The 21,838-nt window shown below is 44.3% G+C and overlaps 1 protein-coding gene across 8 annotated transcripts in view; it reads left to right on the top strand.

Moving 5' to 3' along the window:
• Window positions 1-21,838, top strand: part of PPP1R13B (protein phosphatase 1 regulatory subunit 13B) — a 73,948-nt gene that overhangs the window by 29,125 nt on the left and 22,985 nt on the right. For all 8 annotated transcript variants that reach the window (XM_069559900.1, XM_069559895.1, XM_069559898.1 and 5 more), the window contains 3 exons: window positions 3,892-4,039; window positions 8,900-9,019; window positions 13,276-13,352. In XM_069559900.1, coding sequence (XP_069416001.1) covers window positions 3,892-4,039; window positions 8,900-9,019; window positions 13,276-13,352 — 345 coding nt within the window. The remainder of the gene's footprint in view (window positions 1-3,891; window positions 4,040-8,899; window positions 9,020-13,275; window positions 13,353-21,838) is intronic.

Here is a 21,838-nt window from a genome sequence, read left to right as displayed (position 1 = left end):
GTCAGGAAATGCTCCTCGAGGAGGTGGACGACTGCGGATGATGGAGGGGGAGGGACAGGCCGGGGAGCCTGGCAGCGAGGCTTGTCTGGGCAGAGGGGGCGGGGTGAGAAGAGGCATGCAGAGCGCCGGTCGCTCCGCTCTGCTTGTGGCAGCGCACGGTGTGAACCCGTGTGTGCTTCTCTAAGTGTGCTCGGCCAGACCTTTTATTTTCAATAGATTAATCTTCTAGGAAGAATAAACAATAGCTTTTTTTTCTTTGTCTTCTTAACCCTTAACTCTATTGGATTTCATCTCTATATATACTATTAAGAAAGAAAAAAACAGCGCTGCCCCTTAGATTGTGACATGCTGCCAACTGTAAGATACCTTGTGGTTTCTTTGAAGATACTTTTAAAAGTGGATGCACATGTTGCTTGTGTTGAACATCCTTCCATTTCTTTTAATCTGGGGAAACCTTGCTGTAATAATGGCAGCAGCCCCATGCCTTTTCAGCTCTAATTTTAGAAGATGCTTTAGGAAGTATGGCATCCAGGTCAATGCCAGCTTAATTTATCTCAAAAGCTTTTAAATCTCATGACTGTAATAAAGTTAGCTTTGACTGAGTGATAGAGATTAGAGGAAATGGATTGTGCTAAGGTTAGGAAAGATAGGCTTTAGTAAAGACTTTAAAATAGAATTAAAAACCGAAAGAATGTGTAGTGACTTTTGGATCAGTTATCTGGGAGTTCTTAACTTTTAAGAATTACTGTTCAGACTCACAACTTGGCCATTCTGCCTCTCCTCTGCTTCTCCCATCATGTTGAACTTATTCACACGTCTCGGTAATTCAGAAAGCATCCCCAGAGTGTCACGCCATCATTCATTCTGACAACAGGTTCCTAAAGAAATCTGCTTTCTGAGCAGAGGAGCACAATCCGTGTCTTTATGGACGCCACCCTGTGCCCGTGGTGGGTGTGAGCACGCGAGACTGGTTCTGGCCAGAGGCCCGGCTTCGCGAAGCACATGGTCATGCAAACCTTCACTAGCTCAGAGTGTGGAGAACAAGCCATGGACCCTGTAGTGGATGTGGGGCTGTAGGATGAGGCTGCAAGGGCTGAGGAGCAGAGAGAAGCGGGACCCTCTCCTGGTCATTAGTGAGCTGTAGTTATAGCAGAAGATAATTTTTAAAAAATTTTTCGCTGCCTTGAAATTTCGATTTATAAACTGTGGCTTGGGAAAATCTATTGTTAGACCTTAAAAAGCATAGCCTGTGACGTCACATGGGAGGATATTTGCCACGTGTGGATTCGTGCTCAGTTGTGTCCAGCTCTGTGACCCTGTGGACTGTAGCCTGCCAGACTCCTCTGTCCATGGGATTTCCCTGGCAAGAATATTCCAGTGGTTTGCCGTTTCCCACTCCAGATTTATCATTAGAATTGTAAAATAAATGTGTAAATAAAAATAAAAATCTGTTCTGATTGTTCTTGTGAAACTGGTATAGCATTAAGGCCCTTCAAGTTCTGGACTTGTTTGTAGTAGATCCAGGATTTACCTGTTTTATTCCAAATTATACAGATTCCAACCAGTTATGTGTTTAAGACCCCCGACAGGAAAAAAATTTGTCTGGATCAAGGATCAGAAAGAACTGTTTTATTTCTTGTAAAATAGAGCTGTGTTTATAATTTCCAGAAGAACTGCGTGAAAATGCGTGTTTACCGAACAGACTGGATGTGTCTCACTCAGCACTTGGACAGTGTTTCTCCGGTTCTGGGGTGCGGCGGGGACTTTGCATTTTGCGTGCCATTCGTGGAGTCGACCAGATTTCAGGGAGCCTCGCAGGCATCAGATCCCGATCAGGAAGTGGAGTGAAAGATTCCAAAGTGAATTGCCTGGAGCCTGGGGAGGGAGGTAGACAGGCTGGCGCTGTGATGTAATAATGTGTGTGGAGGGTTACTGGATCACAGAGGAAGGAACACGTGGCCTCCCTGGTGAGAGAAGGTGGTGAAGGGAGGTTTTGCAAAGGCGGTAGCATCTGAGCTGAGTTTTGAAGGATGGACAGGAGTTGATAGGCAAACAGGAAGGGCACTGGGGCAGAGGGCCGGGGCCCTGAGAGAGTTGGGGAGGGGGAGCGAGGGGGAGCACAGGAAGACGCCAGGGCCGGCAGGCCAGGAAGGCGGTGAGGCCCGTTCCCCTTGGTAGGGGCCTGCAGCTTGTCCCGCCGTCCAGGCTTTCTCGAAGGCTGTTCTGTGGCGACCCAGGCCCCGTGAGAGTCCCTGGCAGGGGAAAGCTAGAGACCCGCATGAGCATGGCGACGATAGCCTCTGAGTGCCCCGTGAAGAGGCCAGTTTCCTGTTTATACACCGGAAGAAGTGTTTGGGGAGGGTGGCTGTTAGGCGGTACGAGCCCCCTGGATGTTTTAAGCCAGGAAGTGACTTCACTTGGTTCACGTTTAGAGAGGGAGCTGGTGACCGCCATGGGCAGGTGGGGTGAGAGGAGTCGGGGCCCAGGGAGTGCTCCATAACTGTGGCTGGTTTGGGTCGAATGGAACCTGGCCGCCAGCACAAAGATGCTTGAATCTCAATAGACAGGAATGCAGGGCACTGCTAAGAGAAGAGACTGTACCAGTAAGCTATGCTAAGATGCTCATTTGACAGCTGAGATTTTGAGAAGGGAATTTGGGGACAAATACAGATTTTGTTTCTGACTTTGATCAAAGATTAAACATTCTATGATATTTTCTGATTAAAGAAAATCTTTGGCTTAAATTTTACTTTAGGAGTAATATTTTTAAAAATCCATTCTCAAAGGACCTCTTGAATTCTTAGGTCAAAGTGATAGGTTTTTGGTGTTTTTTTTTTTAAAGATTTAAAAAAAAATAATACTGGACAATTTTTATTTTTTGAAATTATAATGTGCTTTCGTTTAAGAACCATTTTCATTTTTTTTACTTTGCTATATTATTTTTTCAATTAAAAAAAAATAAATTGGATTTTTGGTCTTTCTAGTACCAAATTTTAGGAGCTCTTTAGATCTTGAGGGCTTCCCTTGTGGCCCAACTGGTAAAGAATCCACCTGCAATGTGGGATACCTGGGTTTGATCCCTGCGTTGGGAAGAACCTCTGGAGAAGGGAACGGCTGCCCACTCTGGTATTCTGGCGTGGAGAGTTCCATGGGCTGCACAGTCCGTGGGGTCACAGAATTGGACACGACTGAGCGACTGTCACTTTCCCTTTAGACATTGAGATTTACTTTTTACATGTAGTGCTAGTTGCAAATATTTTCCCCCAGTTTGTCTTTTTTGCTTTGTAAAAGATTCTTGTATTTAATTACTTGAATATATCTTATAATGGCTTTTCAGTCGTAGTTAGAAAGGCCTCTCTACTCCAAGGTTACAAAAAAATTTACCCAGTTTTAGTTTAGAATTTTTATAATTTTGTGATTTACTTTAAGATATTTGATTAGGAACTTATTGCTTATGTGTAATATGCAATATAAATTCCTTTTTTTCCAGTTGGGCATACTAATTATTCAAGCAGCGTTCACTGAACAGTCTTTCCCCTCGTGAGTTTTGAGGTGCCTCCTTCATCATTGGCCAGTTTGTGTTTCTGGACTCCATAGTTTGTGCCACTGATCTGTTGGTGTTCTGGCGCCTTACCGGATTGAGGCTTTATAATGTCCAGCAGTGCTGGTTCCCTTCTAATAATCCTCTTTGGGCATTTTCCTGACTTGTCTTACATGTTAATTTTTCAACATGAACTTTAGAGTGAGCCTAACCTGTCCTGTAAGCATTTTGGCCGGATGGGGATGGATTGGTGGTAGGAAGGTGGGGCAATCACTTTTGATTTGCAAGTTAATCTTTTTATTGCTTAATGACTGTAAGTTGTAGCTTTAATATAATCTTTTTTCTTACAGATGATATTAACCGTGTTCTTGAGCAACAATGAACAGATTTTAACAGAGGTTCCTATAACACCAGAAACAACATGTCGTGATGTTGTCGAATTTTGCAAAGAACCTGGAGAAGGCAGTTGCCATTTAGCTGAAGTGTGGAGGGGAAATGGTATGTATTAGGCTCTATAACAGTGACCAAGTACATGAAATCCGATGTTTGTTGAATGCAGAATTTTGTTTCTGGTTCTTTGTTATCTGAGGTAATAAGGAACTGGGAAATTAAAAACTCGTTATATCACATGGGGATAGGATGGTATAAATGCTGTTTTCAAAAAAATGTGTTACAGCAAGGAGCTCAACCCAGTGCTCTGTGACAACCTAGAGGGGTGGGTTGGAAGGGACGTTTAAGAGGAAGGGGACGTATGTTTAAGTATTGATAGTAAGCCCTTCATAAATATTTATTTAATTGAGAAGAGTTAAGGCTGGCTCTTACATTTAAGGATTTGTCATGCTAGCTGGGCAGAGAAGATCAGTGCAGGTAATATGATTACTGAATGCAGAAAATTCTGCAAAATAACATAGACTCTAACGGAGGGGTTGAATTGAGCTGGGATGAGATATGCTCGGTGAGAGAAGCAGTGTGAGGGAAGGACTGGAGAAGAGAATGGCCAGGGTGTGCCCCTCAGACAGCATTGTGGTGGTGGTGGTGTGGGGGGGTGGGTCGCTGAGATGGGCAAGGCCTCCGCTCCAGCAGCGAGTGGAAGAAGGGGTGGTGTGCACTCACGACTCCGCGTCAGGGAGCAAGAGAGCAGCCAGCTGGACATGTTGCGTTTGAGATAGGTGTCCAGGTGGATGTGTTTAAAGGACTCTCAGGGATAATCAGTGAATTCTTAACGCTTCTTAAAAACAGGTTTTTAAGAAGTGTTTTAACTGAGGTGTAATTGGTGTACAGCATTCTGTTTGAAATGCACCCCATAATGGTTTTATTTTTGTGTGTGTTGTGAAATGATCACCACGGTAAGTCTAGCTCACTTCCATTGCTGCACACAGTCACAGAGCATTTGTTCTTGTGATGAGAACTTTTAAGGTCTGCTCTCAGCAACTTCACACCTGCAGTTACAGTGTTAACTGTGGTCACCATGCTGTACACAACATCCCCAGTAAGAGCTCTTTATGTATCCTAGATACAAGTCCCTAATCAGGTATATGATTTATAAATATTGTCTGTGTTATCCTTCAAATCTGGAGTAAAAACTTTAAGGACACATTGAGAGAAACTTGGCTTTGATAAATGGTGGATGGACCGTCACCAAAGTAGCAGGAAGAGGCCAGGTCCTCAGGCGTCAGTCTGACCAACAGGAGGGGGGTGAAGTAATGGGGGTTTTAGGGGGTGACTGTTAGAGCCTGGTCGCTCCATCATCTCTAGCCTCTCAGCTCTCTTGTCTTTGTTGCTTGTTATCACTACTGATTCCTGGTTGGCCTCATACAGTAGCTTGGGAGAGCCCCCATGGTCCCAGCTGCTGGAGGATGCTAGTCTCTTACGTGAGTCTTGAGCTGGTGCTGTCCCTGGCTCCACGGCTATCTGAAAGCGTGACCCAGGGTTTTACCTCATCGAGAATGAGGCCTGCCTCCCCGCAGAGCAGATGGTCACAGCCTGCCGCTCCTCTTGCCTGGAGCAGTCCCGAGCACCTGGCCCCCGAGCCTTCACTCTCCTCGAATCTTGGAGGGTGTTACGTGTCTCTCCTCTTTGCCTCAGTACTGTCATTGTGTTTATCAAAACAGGACAGTGGCTTTCATCCCCTCCTCTCTCATTGGACTAAAACTGGTGAAGGCGGGGACTTGTGCACCGTCACACATGCAGTGCCCAGCCTGGTGCTCATAGAGGCCCTGAGTAAACGCATCATTGAGTAGATTGGGGCTGCAGAGCGAAGTCTTGGCAAGATGGTGGCGGATGAGCTCCAAAGGAAGGGAGAAAGCACGGCCTTTTCTCAGTCTTTTGACCCTGGAGGAGCGATTCAAGTGATTTTCAGATTTCGGAGAACCCTTTGCATAAAATTACTGCATCCGTTACTCACAGTATACTCATGTCATCAGTGTTCATAAATAGAATACTCCAGTATAATTGTCAATGCTTTTTTAAAATTTTAATTTTTATTTGGCCACGTCGGGGCTCACTTGCAGCATGTGGGATCTTCACTGTGGCCCAGAATGCACAAGCTCAGTAGTTGTGGCCCGAGGGCTTAGTTGCTCCACCACACGTGGGCTCTTAGTTCTCCCACCAGGGATCGAACTCGAGTCTCCTGCGTTGCAAGGCAGTTCTTAACCACTGGACCACCAGGGAAGTCCCTGTCAGTCCCCTGTTGAGAGGAGAGCGTTTCTGTGTGGATCTGTGTGTTGGTCTGCTCAGGCAAATAACAAAGCACCCCAAACTGGGCGGTTCAAATAACAGAAATGCACCTGTCTTTTCACAGTTCTGGAGGCTGTTGGTCTGACTTCACGGTGTCAGCAGGGCCGGTCTCTCCTGACGTCTCTCTGCGTGGTGTGTGGATGGCCATGCCTTCTCCCCGTGTCCTCACGTGGCCTTCCTCCTGTGTGTGTGTGTCCTAATCTCTTCTTAAAGGGACACCAGGCACATTGGATTGGGGCCCACTCCAATGACCTCGTTTTTACTTTCTACCTCCTTAAAGATCCTGTCTCCCAATAAGGTCCTGTTCTTATGGAGGACTAGGTTCAGGACTCAGCATGTGGGTTCCTGTGTGAGGGGACCCAGGCCAGCCCATAACAGCCTGTTCATCTGGCCCGCTCACCACCCTGCTCTCGTCTGGCCCCTTCCTTACACAGGGTGTCAGCTTTAATGCAAATCAGGCAAGACCTTCAGTTTTTCTTTTTCTGAAATCTCCTACTTGGTGTTTTTTGTTGCCTTTTCCAAGAATGCCTGAAAGTCGTATTATAGATTTCTCCATTACATACAGTGTTGATGAGGGTTAGTATTTATTACATGGTATGTGCAGGGTAGTTTTGTTTTCACTTTAAAACAGAAATAACATTTTAGTTAACCTTTATTTTAAAAAGCTACTGAAGCTTAGTTTGCTTTTCTTAAAGTTAATCTTTTCTTAAAAATTTTTTTATTTGTAAAGGAAACAAATTTTTTTTAATAACTGGCTTAAGGGAAAATTAGATTTAATATTTATAAAGTTATGCTCAGACTTGGTGAAGTTATGCTCAGATTTAAGTGAAGATTATGTGAAAGTCATTCAGTCGTGTCCGACTTTTTTGGACCCCATGGATTATACAGTCCATGGAATTCTCCAGGCCAGACTACTGGAGTGGGTAGCCTTTCCCTTCCCCAGGGGATCTTCCCAACCCAGGTCTCCCGCATTGCAGGCAGATTCTTTACCAGCTGAGCCACAAGGGAAGCCCAAGTGAAGATTATAAGTTGATTTTAATTAACGTGAAACAAATTTGTAAGTCAAAGCAATACTAATAAAAATATGGCCTAAGATAAAATTTTATGTTAAACTGATGGACATGGTTAATCTTAAATTCCACAGCTATAGCATTAGAATATACATTTTTTTTTTTAGAATATACATGTTTTTAAAAAAATTTTTTATAACACAAAAATTGTTACTTTGAAAAAGTAAATCATGTTACGGTTTGACAGAAAACATCAAAATTCTGTAAAGCAATTATCCTTCAATAAAAAAAAAACAAGCCCCACCAAATGTGGAATGATAACGTTGGATACTTCTTTAGTGTTCAATTTGTGCTTGCTTCTTGCTGTACAGATACTCCGTTCTGAGTTGGTTGACCGAGATGAGACGATTTACGTCCTTGCCCTTGAGGTCTGTTGAATAAGACAGGGCTTGCCTACACATGTAGGAAGATGAAACGGCAGCAGCGTAGTGTGCATTGTGTTTCTGCGAATGGCGGGGTTTTCTTCCTTGTGGAAGTCTGGCCCTTCTCTCAGGGTGAAAATTAAATCACATCTTGTGTGTGTGATGAGGCTGCCACACGCTCGGCTCTTTCTCCTAACTTGGCCTGACCAGGTGTCTCTCACCAGCCCTGCTCCTGCGTTGAGAGGAGAAGTGCGGTTGAGTTCTGTCCTGCTCCTCCCAGGGCAGGCGTTTTGCACCAGCCTCGGGACCTGCCAGTATCCGTCCTCACTTTCAAGCACAAGCAGCAGTGGGAACATTTCAAGGTTTCCTTTCTTTCCCTTTACATTGAGATAAAATTCACGTAGCCTAGACATCCCCATTGCGGGGTACAACTTCGTGGCTTTTAGGACGTTCTCAGTGTTGTGCAGCCGTCTCTGAACTCGCTGCCTCCCGTTTCTCCCACCCCAGCCCCTGGCAACCACTGTATTACTGTCTGGCTCTGTGTGTTTGACTCCTCTAGGTACCTCATAGAAATTGGATCATAGAGTATGTGACTCTGATCTGGCTTTTTTTGACTCAGCTTGCTTAAGATTCATCCCTGTTGTAGCACTCATCAGTACTTAATTCCTCTCTTTGGCTGAAATTACCCATTGTATGATACGCAGCGTTTCGTTTATCCTTTCATCGGTTAGTGGAGATTTGGTTTGTTTCCCCTTTTTGGCTGGTGTGAACATTCTCTTGCAAGTGTTTGTGTGGGCTAGCTGCATTGCCAGGAAGTGAGTATCAAGCCTTTGTGCATCTGATTGCCACCTGTAACATTTTAGTGAATACTAAAATTTGGGCAGTTTGTTAATGTGTTCCTTTGAAAGAGTGGGAGGTACTCTGCTTCATGATGAATATAATCAAGGACATTTTTTCCAATGTTCCCTATTTAATGTTGCAAAATTGCTTTTATGATTACTTCTTTGTGTTTATAGTCTTGCTTTTATTTCATTAAAGTTAAAATTTAGTGCTAGTAATATCCTTGAATTCTGATGTATATATGTGTGTATGTTTATTTAAATTTATTTTTATTCATTTTTTACTTTTGATAGGATTCATTTTGTTTGTCTCTGGGAAAAGTAAGAATTTTTCTGTTTGTTTTTTCCTAGAGCGTCCCATACCCTTTGATTATATGATGTATGAACATCTTCAGAAGTGGGGGCCACGAAGGGAAGAAGTGAAGTTTTTCCTTCGACATGAAGATTCCCCAACAGAGAGCAGTGAGCAAGGTAGATCAGCGCTTTACTTTTTGCCGTGAAATAAGCTACTTCAAGGAAAATAGGAATAGATGCTAAATTATCCCCCTGTTCACTTGCAAGTGGTGAGAGGGAGAGTTGGTGTCTCAAGGGGTTTTACCCCTGTTACTGCCTCCCAGCCCTTGCCTCCTCAGGATCCTGAGTCAGTCACATAATGCGTGAAATACGTGCGTAGACCTGCTGCCAGAAGGGACTGATCTTGATAAATATCACATGGTTGAAATCTCTGGATTTTAAGAATGAATGAAACCATGAAAGCATCATAAAAATTCTGAGAAATGCCTATATGTGCATTTGAAGAGAGAGAAAGAAAGAGCAAGAGCCACCACCTAAGTGGGGCGTGCCCTGGTGGCCTGGTGGTTAGGGCGCCAGGCTTTCACTGCCATGACCCAGGTCCACTCCCTGGTCAGGGAGCTGAGACCCTGCAAGCCTTGTGGTACAGGAACAAAACTAAGGTATATATATGTATGTATGTATATGTAAGACTTCAGTGTGACGCTGAACCATAGTAGAAAAGACAGTTATTTAAGAAACAACAAGAAAAACCTGCATGGCAGTAACCACCCTAAAGCAAAGTCAAAAGATTATAAACTGGGAAATAGCATTTATAGCTCATATTGCAAAGGGTTAGTTACCTTTATATAAAGTGATAAGGCCAGTGAAATAAAATGTGCAGAATATGCAGACATGTAGTTCATAGCAAAGGAAATACACATGGCCAGATGTCCAGCCATACTCCTAAAGAAGGCATGCAGAGCAAACACTGAGATACTGTATTTCACCTGTCATATCGGCAAAGATTAGAACATTTAAGAAGTGTTGGCAAGGACGCTGAAAAACAGGCAGTCTTCCACACTGTTGGCAGCTTCTGTAGAAGCAATTTAGCAATATCTATTACACGTACGAAAGTATGAAACCTTTTACCCGGCAGCTTCACTTTTGAGAATTTTCCCATAGCTGAGTCTGCACACGTATGGGATGACGCATCCGCAGTGTTGCCCACGGGCGCTGCTGGTGGGAGCAGCCGCCAGCGCCTCCAGGGGTGTCGGCTGAAGAGACCGGAGTGCGTCTGCGTCGTGCCCTGCCTCAAACCACCTCCTACACTTGCCCCCTGAGTAAGCACAGTGTACACACGTGCTGCCTTCTGTGTAACAGATGAAAGCGTAGTGGCGTGTTCTACGTCGGCTGGTGTGTGTGTGAGTAGTATCTTTGGAACCATCAGTAGGAAACTGGTCACATAGCAAGCCTCGGGGGAAGGAGAGAGGGAAAACGGGTCAAGTATACCTTCTTGTTCCTTTTGAATTTTGAACAATGGGAATATACTGCTTGTTTTGAAAACTTTATTGGAGTATAGTTGAACTACAATGTTATTGTTAGTTTCAGCTTTACAGCAGAGTGAATCAGTTGTGCATGTACACACGTCCGCTTTTTGAAGATTCTTTTCTCGTATAGGCTGGTAGAGAATGCTGAGTAGAGTACCCTGTGCTACGCAGTAGGTTCTTATTAGTTACCTGCTTTATATACAGGCGTGTGCATATGCTAATGCCAATCTCCCATGAATCACTCATTTTTTAATTAAAATTTAAATAAGGGAATCTTTTTTTTTTTGGAAAGCATATACACTGTACAGTTAAGAAAAAATCCTTGTTGTTTAACAGTGACCGTGGATTACTTCTGGTATTAAAACAAAAAAATTGGAAGGACATCTTTTTGTCAAAAGAAGATTATTTTATTGCAGATTATCCCCAGTATGTTTCTTTTTGTTTGTTTTGTTTTTGGCCGTGCCATGGAGCACGTGAGATCTTAGTTCCCTGACCAGGGATAGATCCTAGGTCCATGGCTTTGGCAGCAAGGAGTCTTAACCACTGGACTGCCAGAGAAGTCCCTATTTGTGAGTTTTTTTAAAACCAGCTTTTTTTTAATGGGCAAAATATACAAACATGCAGTTCATAGCAAAGAAGAAATATATATGGCCTGGGAATATATGGAAAGACGTTCATCCATAAACTCCTAAAGAAAGCAGTGCAGGGAACCCAGCGAGATACTGTATTTCACCTGTCAGGTCAGCAAAGTTAGAGTGTGATGACAGCGTTGGCAGAAGTAGAGGACATCCCGCGCTTCAGAGTCGGAATTCTGTCTGTGGAGGCGAAAGGGGAGCGTGGAGGACGTTTCTCCCGTCACCTTTACCCTTGGGGGAACAGGAGCTTGGTGTGTGAAGGAGTCGACGCAGGTCGTGTGCAGAGCGTTAGCAAGAGTGCGGAGCTGATGGAATGGAGTTGGGAGCGGAGCCGCCTGGGTTCAACACTAGTCCTGCTGCTTGCTCAGTGTGGGCCCTGGGTGCCTGACTTCACATCGCTGTGCCTCCGTTTCCCTATGTGTGTGGTTCGCAGGGCTGTGGTGGCAGTTAATGAGATGTCCTGGTGCGGTGCTCACTAAATGTCAGCTCTCACTGCTTTCTGACTTTGGAGTGCAAAATCATCACGTTTCTTCTTCACCACCAAAGATTAAGTGACACTGGATATAATTTCTCTGTGTTTTATGGTATTCTAATTTGATTGTTTACTGTTTGGAAGAAGCAGCAATTATACAATATTAAATTAACCCGAGCACCTTATTTCATAAAAGTCCTATTGCTATTTAGTAAAGAATTTAATTTTTCCTGTAAACTGGTAGGTACCATACTCCAGAATGTGTGTCCATGGAATTTCTGCCAACAGAAAGTAGCTTCTGTGAAGCGCCTTCTCTGCGTCGTGTGACTGTGTTTGGTTGCACGCTGTCATTCCTCTTCATTTAACCTCGTTTTCCATTAATGGCCTCCCCAAGGGCCCTGATTGGATATTGTATTCTTATTTGCCCTGTCTTCCCCATCAGATGCACTGTGTGTCTGTTTATGTCCTCAGTAGCTTTGCTTTGTACATAAAAAGAATAAGACTTTTTAATCTCCTAAGAGCCAGTCTTTGCTTCCTTGGGGGTGATAGCACTCTCTGAGAATGTATGGCTCAAGGTGAGGCAGTATTTTCCATAATATAATGTTTCTTCAAAATTTTCAAAGTAGCAGGAAAGAAATAGAAGAGAACATGGTATTCTTTTCTCTTCATTTTAACATTAGGTTAATGACCCTTTGAAGCCATGTTTTCTTAGTAATGAAGCAGGCTCTGGGGTGTGGAAATTCTCAAAACAGTGTCAGGTGGGCGACGAGCAGAGTAGGAGCAGGCATCCAGCGCAGCCACTTACGTGACTTGAGACTCACCTGCCACAGGACTGTGCCGCACACTCGGTTTAATAAAATGATGACAGGAGAATTTTGCCAGTTTAAATTTGAAACCCTTAAAAATTAAAAAAAATATATATTTTTTTATAGAACAAAGGAGAATTCAGAAGATAGTATCCCATCTCAGTTTTAACCCTAGTAGTGAAGATCAGTTTTATGCATCAGTTTTTGAATGACTGGATATTATAAGTTCTATTTTTGTCTCTCTTAAAATTTTTATCGAAGTATAGTTGATTTACAACGCTGTGGTAGTTTCAGATTTACAGTAAGGTGAATTAGTCATATATATACACATACCCATTCTTTTCTAGATTATTTTCCCATATAGGTCATTGTTTTAGTCTCTCCTAAAACAATAAGAGCTCGAATTTTTAATAAAAATAGATAATAGACATAAAATGCACATAACAGGAAATTTACCATCTTGACCATTTTTAAGTGTTAGAAACTTTTTGATATAAATCAGTTTCAATATTCTGAAATAGAATATAGAAAAAAATTTCATTTAAACAACTTTATGTATACGGATTAATTATAAAACATTTTTTCAACTGTACTAATTTTTGAGCTGACCAGCCTAGTATTTTGTACTTGTGCTCAGTATTTGAATAAGTGAAGAAATTATGAAATATTTTTTTCTAGGATATCGGAGAAGGCAATGGCACCCCACTCTAGTACTCTTGCCTGGAAAATCCCACGGCGGAGAAGCCTGGTGGGCTACAGTCCATGGGGTCACGAAGAGTCGGACACGACTGAGCGACTTCACATTCACTTTTCACTTGCATGCATTGGAGGGGGAAATGGCAACCCGCTCCAGTGCTCTTGCCTGGAGAATCCCAGGGACGGGGGAGCTTGGTGGGCTGCCGTCTCTGGGGTTGGACACAGGGTTGGACACGACTGAAGCGACTTGGCAGCAGCACGACATCTTTTAGTAAGTCTGGCACTCTCATTTCTCTAGGTGGCCGTCAGACCCAGGAGCAAAGGACTCAGAGAAATGTAACAAATGTACCTGGAGAAAAACGCACTGAAAATGGGGTAAGTGATGGTGAATTTTATTGAACAAGTTTACTTGCTTTTTATAGGTACTGATGCGTTTTGGTTATGATTTAACTGTTAATATTCATTTTGACTGTGCTGAGTCTTCACTGCTGTGCGCAGCCTCTCTCTGCTTGCAGTCGTCGGGGCTGCGCTCTCATTCCGGTGTGGAGGTGGCTCTTCTCGTTGCAGAGCGCAGGCTCTGGGGCACGCAGGCGCCAGTAGTTGGGGCACGTGGACTCTAGAACCAGGGCTCAGGAGGCGTGGCTCACGCGCTTAGCTGTTGCACGGCTTGTGGACTCTTCTTGGACCGGGGATGGAAACGGTGTCCCCTGCGTTGCAAGGCAGATTCTTAACCGCTGGACCACCAGAGAAGCTGTGTGATCTATTTTTAAAGAATTATTTTTGACTAGTACTAACCTAAAACAGTAAAACTACCAGTTATTTACCAGCGAAACAAGTTTATTTGGGAACAGCAAAGAACTGTAATTCAGGACATGCAGCTATGGACAGCCACGTGCAAGTACTCTGCGACAAGAGGAAACACTTTTGTAGAGGAGAAGGGGCGGTTGGGAGGGGCTGTCATCAACAAGAAGTCTTTTGGAGGAAACTGGGAGTTTGACGTTTGGTGGCCTTTCCTGAGCTGCATTGTTGCCGCGAGGGGGAGGTGGGTCTTCCTTCTGCCGGTGGCCGTGAGTGGTGGAGTTTCCTCCTCTGGGGACACACAGTACGCCTCTTCCTGTTGGGTTGGGATCTGCACTGGTGTCTAGAGCTGTGTGTGTGAGCGCCCCGCTGTGGCCTCAGCCCCATTTCCTTGGGTTTCCCTGTGTATTTTCACAGGGGAAGTTGCCATCCTTGTCGAGTATTTCACTCATTTCTGTGAAGGTGTGACCCGGCAGCCTGAGCGGCCATGGTCTCATCGTCCTCACGGTGCCCGTGCACTGGGTGGGCTCCGGCAGAGCAGTGCCCTCCAGTGCTCTTTACGTGCTGCTGCCATGGCTGGTCCTGGAACCGCAGCCGCGGGCCTCGGTCCCCTGGAGGCAGATGGGCTCATCTCCGGACTGAGAGGCGGGCGTGCAGACTTGCTTTGTGTCTTCAGTGTTGATGTCTTGAGCCTTCCGTCCGGTTTTAAAAGACAAGAGGGCTGCTGGGCTGAAGTCATCATAGGTGTCTCCAGGAGAGAGGGCTTCCTTTGTCATCTGGTGTAGAGTTGGAGAAAAGGCCTAACATCGGTTATAGGGGAAGAAGTTTGTCCAAGCAGATGGATTCTTTGAAGAAATCTGTGTTGAAAGAGCAGAAATGCATGAATGACAATGAGTGAATGAGAGGAGAACAAAGAAGGAGAGAGATTTCATCATGATCTTTTCTGGAAACTCTCGTAGCAACTTCTCCAAATAGTTTTCAGGCTGAAGAATAGTTCTTTTTCTGGCTCTGCCCTCACTGGATGTGTAGCTTTGGCAGGTTACTGCCTAGCACAGTGCTTGGCACGGTCACACACGGGTGAGAGACACGGGCCTCAGTGCGGAGGGCCCGTCTTCAGACACTGGCTTCAGAACTTTCTAACTAGCTGAATTTGAGCAAGTCACTTTGCCCCTCTACTTTCCAGCTTCATGTTATTGGCTTGCTTTTATCAGTTACCATTGTGACTTTAAATGATATACTTCTATCTCAGTTTCTTTGTACAATCACCTTGAAACCATGTCTCTGGACCTCCCTTCTCGTAAGACGAAGCTGTCAGCACCCCTCCCCTTTTCTCCATCTCCCTCTCCCTCCTACCTTCTAGTTTTTTCAGCTGTACTTCTGTGTTGTCAGTGCTGATAATATTTGTGTACTTTTATCTGAGTATAATTGAAGACTTTTATACTTTGTTTATGCCAAAGCCTTTGACTGTGTGGATGACAATAAACTGTGGAAAATTCTGAAAGAGATGGGAATACCAGACTTCCTGACCTGCCTCTTGATAAACCTACATGCAGGTCAGCAAGCAACAGTTAGAACTGGACATGGAACAACAGACTGGGTACAAATTGGGAAAGGAGTACATCAAGGCTGTATATTGTCACCCTGCTTATTTAACTTATATGCAGAGTACATCATGAGAAACGCTGGGCCGGATGAAGCACAGGTGGAATCAAGATTGCCGGGAGAAATATCAATAACCTCAGATACGTAGATGACACCACCCTTATGGCAGTAAGTGAAGAAGAACTAAAGAGCCTCTTGATGAGTGAAAGAGGAGAGTGAAAAAGTCGGCTTAAAGCTCAACATTCAGAAAACGAAGATCATGGCATCAGGTCCCATCATTTCATGGGAAATAGATGGGGAAACAGTGGCTGACTTTATTTTTCTGGGCTCCAAAATCACTGCAGATGGTGATTCCAGCCATGAAATTAAAAGATGCTTGTTCCTTGGAAGGAAATTATGACCAACCTAGATAGCATATTAAAAAGCAGAGACATTACTTTGCCAACAAAGGTCCATCTAGTCAAGGCTATGGTTTTTCCAGTGGTCATGTATGGATGTGAGAGTTGGACTGTGAAGAAAGCTGAGCGCCGAAGAATTGATGCGTTTGAACTGTGGTGTTGGAGAAGACTCTTGAGAATCCCTTGGACTGCAAGGAGATCCCACCAGTCCATCCTAAAGGAGCTCAGTCCTGGGTGTTCATTGGAAGGACTGATGTTGAAGCTGAAACTCCAATACTTTGGCCACCTCATACGAAGAGCTGACTCATTGGAAAAGACCCTGATGCTGGGAAAGATTGAGGGCAGGAGGAGAAGGGGATGACAGAGGATGAGATGGTTGGATGGCATCACCAACTCGATGGACATGGGTTTGGGTGGACTCTGGGAGTTGGTGATGGACAGGGAGGCCTGGCGTGCTGTGGTTCATGGGGTGGCAAAGAGTTGGACATGACTGAGCAACTGAACTGAATACTTTGTTTATACACTAGTTATAAAGTTGAAAAGCATTTAATGGTGTTTTAGGTTTTTCAAATGCTAACCACTGTAGGGCCAAGTGGTGTACTAGATTATATTTCCTTCTTTTGAGCGCCACTCAGGGAAAACTCCTCCTCCTGTCAGGATTAAGGATTCTCCTTCCTTACCCTCCAGTCGCTAAAGATCACTCCACAAATCCTTTTCCTGTTCCTGCCTTCTGACTTGCTGGTGCTCTGAGTCTGAAGCCTCTGTGGGGTTCTGGCAGGCGTATGTGCTTCAGAAAGTCTGAAGGAATAAAGGCCCAGGCCCCATAGGTAGAACTTCTGATTCAGTAAGGCTGGGATGGGCCTGGAAGACTCATATAATACTGTTGCCGTGCCAGGTTTGGGAACCTCCAGAATGCATGTACCCACTGTCCAAAGCATTCAGAACTTACCTGTCCAACAGAATCTTAAAGATCCCTTTGTCTTCTAAGATTTCCCCTGAACTTCAGGGGAAGTGAAATAAGTATATCAAATAGGCGGGGACTGTGTGTGTGTATAAACGGAAGGGACTTAGGAGGAACGGAGACCAGTAACAGTATGGTGAGTTTCGATGCAATGGGTCCTTGATCTTCCCAGGATGAAGTTGTTTATTGTTAACATGGAGATGATGTTTACATGTCAAGATCAACAAAACTGAAACCTGAAACCTAAATTAAAACTGTGTTTGCATCCTGTATGCGAGCTTGCAATTAGAGGAAGGTTGAGAGCTGGTGAGGAGGTGTGACTCTTGTGCTGGAAGCGTGACATCTAAGAGATTATTGTGTTCATGACACCCACATCTGCCTTTTAAGCCTAATAATATGTTACCTTTGTGAAGCACTTTATTGTCTACAAAGCACTTTTATGTGCATTTTTAAAGTTAATAGGATGTTAAAAATGTCCGTCTCCAAAAATGTTTTTGCTGTGCACCTTGGACCTAGACTAACAGCGCCTGAGCCTGTGTGCCCCATGCCTGCTGGCACCTGCTGAGGCGGCTGCTCTCCCCGAAGTGCGGGTCACAGACTCGGCTGTCTAAGAAATAAAGGCCTCGGCCCCACTGGCAGAACTTTTCATTCAGTAAGTGTGAGGTGGGCCTGGAAGACCCTCGTGTGACACTGTTGCTCTGCCAGTCTGGGAACGTCCAGGTTATATGTACACACTGCCATAAGCATTCGGAGCTCTCTTGTCCAATAGAATTTTGAAGATCTGGTTTGCCTTTATGGTATAAAGGCAAATTCATTTATCCTTACTGTGCGTGCCTGCATCAGGGGGTCCCAGGACTACCCTCAGTGTCAGCAGTTTGCCCGGAGGACTCGCAGGACTCAGCATGAGGCGTAGTCACGGCTGGGGGCCCCAGCCAGAGCAGGCAGCGCAGGAGCTGCTGAGGGGAGAGGTGGCGTGGGCCGTGGCGTCTGGGGAAAGCTGCCCAGCTCCCAGGGGTCCCTCCCAGCGGAGTCACACGGGACGCGCTGCGTCCAAACCAGCTGCTTGCTTGAGACTAGAGTCACAGTATCGCTTCTTATTCTGCAAAGAGTCGGATACCGCTTAGCGACTGAGCAGCAACGCAGTGCTTATTAGTGTGTTTCTGGACGAGTCATTATACCAAAAGAAAGTTGTCTGGAAAACGGCGTCATTTTCTAGGAACTATGGTCGTGAGGCGGAGAAGGCGATGGCACCCAACTCCAGTACTCTTGCCTGGAAAATCCCATGGATGGAGGGAGGAGCCTGGTAGGCTGCAGTCCATGGGGTTGCTAAGAGTTGGACACGACTGAGCGACTTCCCTTTCACTTTTCACTTTCCTGCATTGGAGAAGGAAGTGGCAACCCACTCCAGTGTTCTTGCCTGGAGAATCCCAGGGACGGGGGAGCCTGGTGGGCTGCCGTCTATGGGTCGCGCAGAGTCGGACACGACTGAAGCGACTTAGCAGCAGCAGCAGCATGGTAGTGAGGAGTCGTTAACTGAGCAGATACTGTGTGCGGTGAGGAATCCTTTTGTTTTCATAGACAGATTTGCGATCTTTGATAGTTTTTGGCACATACTGGAAAACTGCATTTAGCACATGGTGGCAGAATGTTTTCATAGTGCAATAAGTGGGATATAAAGCTAAGTCTTTTTACTAATATTTGAAAGACTAAATATCTATAAAAACATATAATTAGAGGCTTAAGATGGAAGACAAGTGTATTGTGTAATTGTCTACAATGGTTTGTGTTGAGAAACTTTATTATATGTTTTTAATAAATGAATTATTGCAGCACCGATTTCAAAATTATGTATAAAACAAATTACTTGAGGAGATGAAAACACATGGGACTAAAGCCGTGTCATCAACTGACTTGTGATCTAAGCTTTCAACCATAACTATCAAGTGAGTTGCAGTTAATATGTTAAAAATACAGTTCTGATAGCCTGTTTGTCAAGAACACTTAATTTTGTCAGCTTTCTTAGTTGTGATTCAACATAATTAGCACGCATGAGACATTAGCCAACACGTCCCCCTTTACGCCTAGCTTTTAGCGACTTGAGCTAGCTTAGTTACTGGAACCCTGGTTACAGTGCGTTTGGGGTTGATGGCTTAATAACATTTTTATGCTTGCCTTTTTCATTCTTATCAAAATAAAATACCATTATATGAGATTCTTTCTTCATCAAGAGGTTAACATTTTATTTTAAAAAGAGGATAATTAAAATATAAACCCTGACAACACCAAATGTCAGCAAGGATGAGGTGAAGCTAGAGCTCTGTATATTGCTCGAGAGTGTAAAATGATGCTTACTTTGGAGAACAGCTTGTCAGTTTGTGTAAGTGAAACGAGCACTGAACCACACAGCGCTTGGTCCCCAGCTTCACTTCTTGACGTCAGTTACCCAAGAGAAGCCAGAACATTTGTCCACATAAATACTGGTGCATGAATGTTCAGGATGGCTTCATTCCTCATAGCTAAGGAGTGGAGATGACCTGAATGCTCATCAGCAGATGAGCGGGAAAATAAAACTGTTTATACAAGTGAGTACTGCTTGCAGCAGGAAGGAACGGATTCCTGGTGCAGGTAACAGCATGGATGGGCCTCTAAACGCTGCCGCAAGGGAAGGAAGCCAGACTCAAGGAAGTGACCCTGTCCACGGAACTTCTTGAGCACACAGGACTTGGAGATCGTGGCTCACCCACCCCCATCCCCACAGGTGGGATAGAATTGACTGGGAAGCTCAGTGGGGCGCTCTCTGGGATGATGGGAGCACGGTGCTGACTGGGGTGGCGGTTAGACTGTGATGCGCAGTGGTCGGCCAGTGCAGCAGCATACCTCAGGCGGTGTGCTATGATCTGCGGATTACGCCTCAGGTAAAGTAAATGTGAACCCTTTCTCTGTGTGTTTGATATACTAGCCTGCCATTTCGTTTTGTTAACTTACTACCATTATGTATGTTGTTGAAGTTTTGTATCAGAAATGGATTGGAATATATACTTATCAGTTTTTTAAAGTTGCTGATCTTAAATTTAGGAACATTAAGAGAAAAAATTAGAAAATCATGGGATTTTTATTAACAGTGTTGTGAAATTTTATGTATATATATATATATATTTAAACAGCACATTATAGTATCTACGAAGTTTCTAGGGGTCAGGAAGTCAGGGCTTGGCTAGGTGACTTGGATTCAGGGTCTCTTGCGGCACTGCAATCAAGGTGTTGGCCAGGATCACAGTCATCCAGAGCTTGACTGGGCTGGAGGATCTGTTTTCAAGCCCATAAGATAATATTTTTACGCGGAATTTCTGTAAAGTCAGGAACAGTAATGTAAAGAGGGCTCGGCTTCTCATTTGCCTTCATCGCTTTGGGGTAGGAGGCTTTACGAGGCGCTTTGTGCTCTCAGACCTGCAGGTCTCGGTGGACCAGGGTAGCTGACTGTGGTCCTGCTTTTCTGAGCTGCTCGCAGGCTTTCCAGGATGGAGCCGGCCGCACAGTGCACTTTGCGCAGGAGTGCACGATGACGTGTGAGCCCGCACCGCTGCGCTGGGAGAATGCTCGTTTCATTTCCCAGCGAGAATATCAGGATCGAGGACTGAGCGCAGGTGCCATTCCTCATGGTTGAACTTGATGGGTAACCTAGTTTCTTCCCATGTGAGAGTCTTACCTCATTCGGCAGAAGAGAGGCTCGCTTGTTGGAACCAGGGAGCAACTGCATTTTACTTTTTTATCACTCACAGTGTATGGGATTCTATCTGGCATCTCAAGGGTAAGTGACTCACCATGACTTCAAACATGTATAATGCTCAAACAAAGAAATAACTCCGGTTCCCCTGACCCCTCCACCACGTCAAGGCTGGGGAGCTGCGTCCTTTCCACAGGCCTGCCAAGCTGTCCCCAGAGAACTTTCCCACTTATTTTACTGGTCGTGGAAGTGACTTGTCCTCTCTGTAACCTGGAGTTGAACTCATCAGATAACTACCATAATGAGGGACCTCAAAGTGCCCAAGGGAGCAGGATTTGATTTCTTCTTATTAGATGCAATGGAAAGAAATAAGTGAGGAATTAGGTCATAGGTTTGTCTGAATAAATTGAGTTCATATGGAGAATTTAAAATTATTCCTCTGGGGTTTAGTTTACATGGAGAGAATACATGCTGTTAGGCCTGTCATAAAAGGATCAAATTTGCATCAGGGGTTTTTGTTTTCTTTTAAAAAAAAAGCCCTGAAAAGATGCTTCTGCTGAATTTTCACATTGAACAAATTAGGGAATCTCTACTAAAGTATAAAACGTCGCCTGTCTGTTGACTTACAAGTTTGTGGTGGCTTGTGTGTTTATAACCCATTTAAAATAAGATTACGTTCCACAGGTGTGTTCACTTTGAAATAATTCACTGAGCTGAACAGATTTATACAGGTTTCTGTCTGTAATATCTACATCAATAAAATTTCTATTCAACTTCAGATTAAGAGCTTTGTGTTGGGCTAGCCCATGTGACATACAGATGTTTTGAAAGTGAAGTGGCTCAGTCGTGTCCGACTCTGTGACCCCATGGACTGTAGCCTCCCAGGCTCCTCCGTCCGTGGAATTTTCCAGGCAAGAGAACTGGAGTGGGTTGCCATTTCCTTTTCCAGAGGATGTTCCTGACCCAGGGATTGAACCTGGGTCTCCCACATTGTAGGCAGACGCTTTACCGTCTGAGCCACCAGGGAAAATTTCTATTAAAGTACAATATATATTAGTATATACCTAAGATATAATATCTGAATTACTTATGTCAATAGAATATATCTTAGTTTTATAATTAGAGACACACATAACACATACAAAGAGCTCTGTCTTGTTCACAGTGTAAATATCAGAATACGCAACCGTTCAGTTTCTCCTCCGTCTTTTCATTGTTATTTTAAGCCCTTGGTGAGGAGGTGAGACCAAAGAGCTAAGTTTTTGGTTTTTTTCTTCAAGTTATAAAATTATGAAATTAATGTAAATTGAAAGATTTGTTACAGGAACTGCATTTTTCTCTAATCGAGAATATGTTTCTGAAAGTTTCAAAAATACCT

The sequence above is a fragment of the Ovis canadensis genome, chromosome 18 (genome assembly GCF_042477335.2).
Source record: "Ovis canadensis isolate MfBH-ARS-UI-01 breed Bighorn chromosome 18, ARS-UI_OviCan_v2, whole genome shotgun sequence".
Classification (NCBI taxonomy): domain Eukaryota; kingdom Metazoa; phylum Chordata; class Mammalia; order Artiodactyla; family Bovidae; genus Ovis; species Ovis canadensis.
The sequence above is the reverse complement of the archived record's forward strand: the minus strand, read 5'-3'. Positions and strand labels throughout refer to the sequence as shown.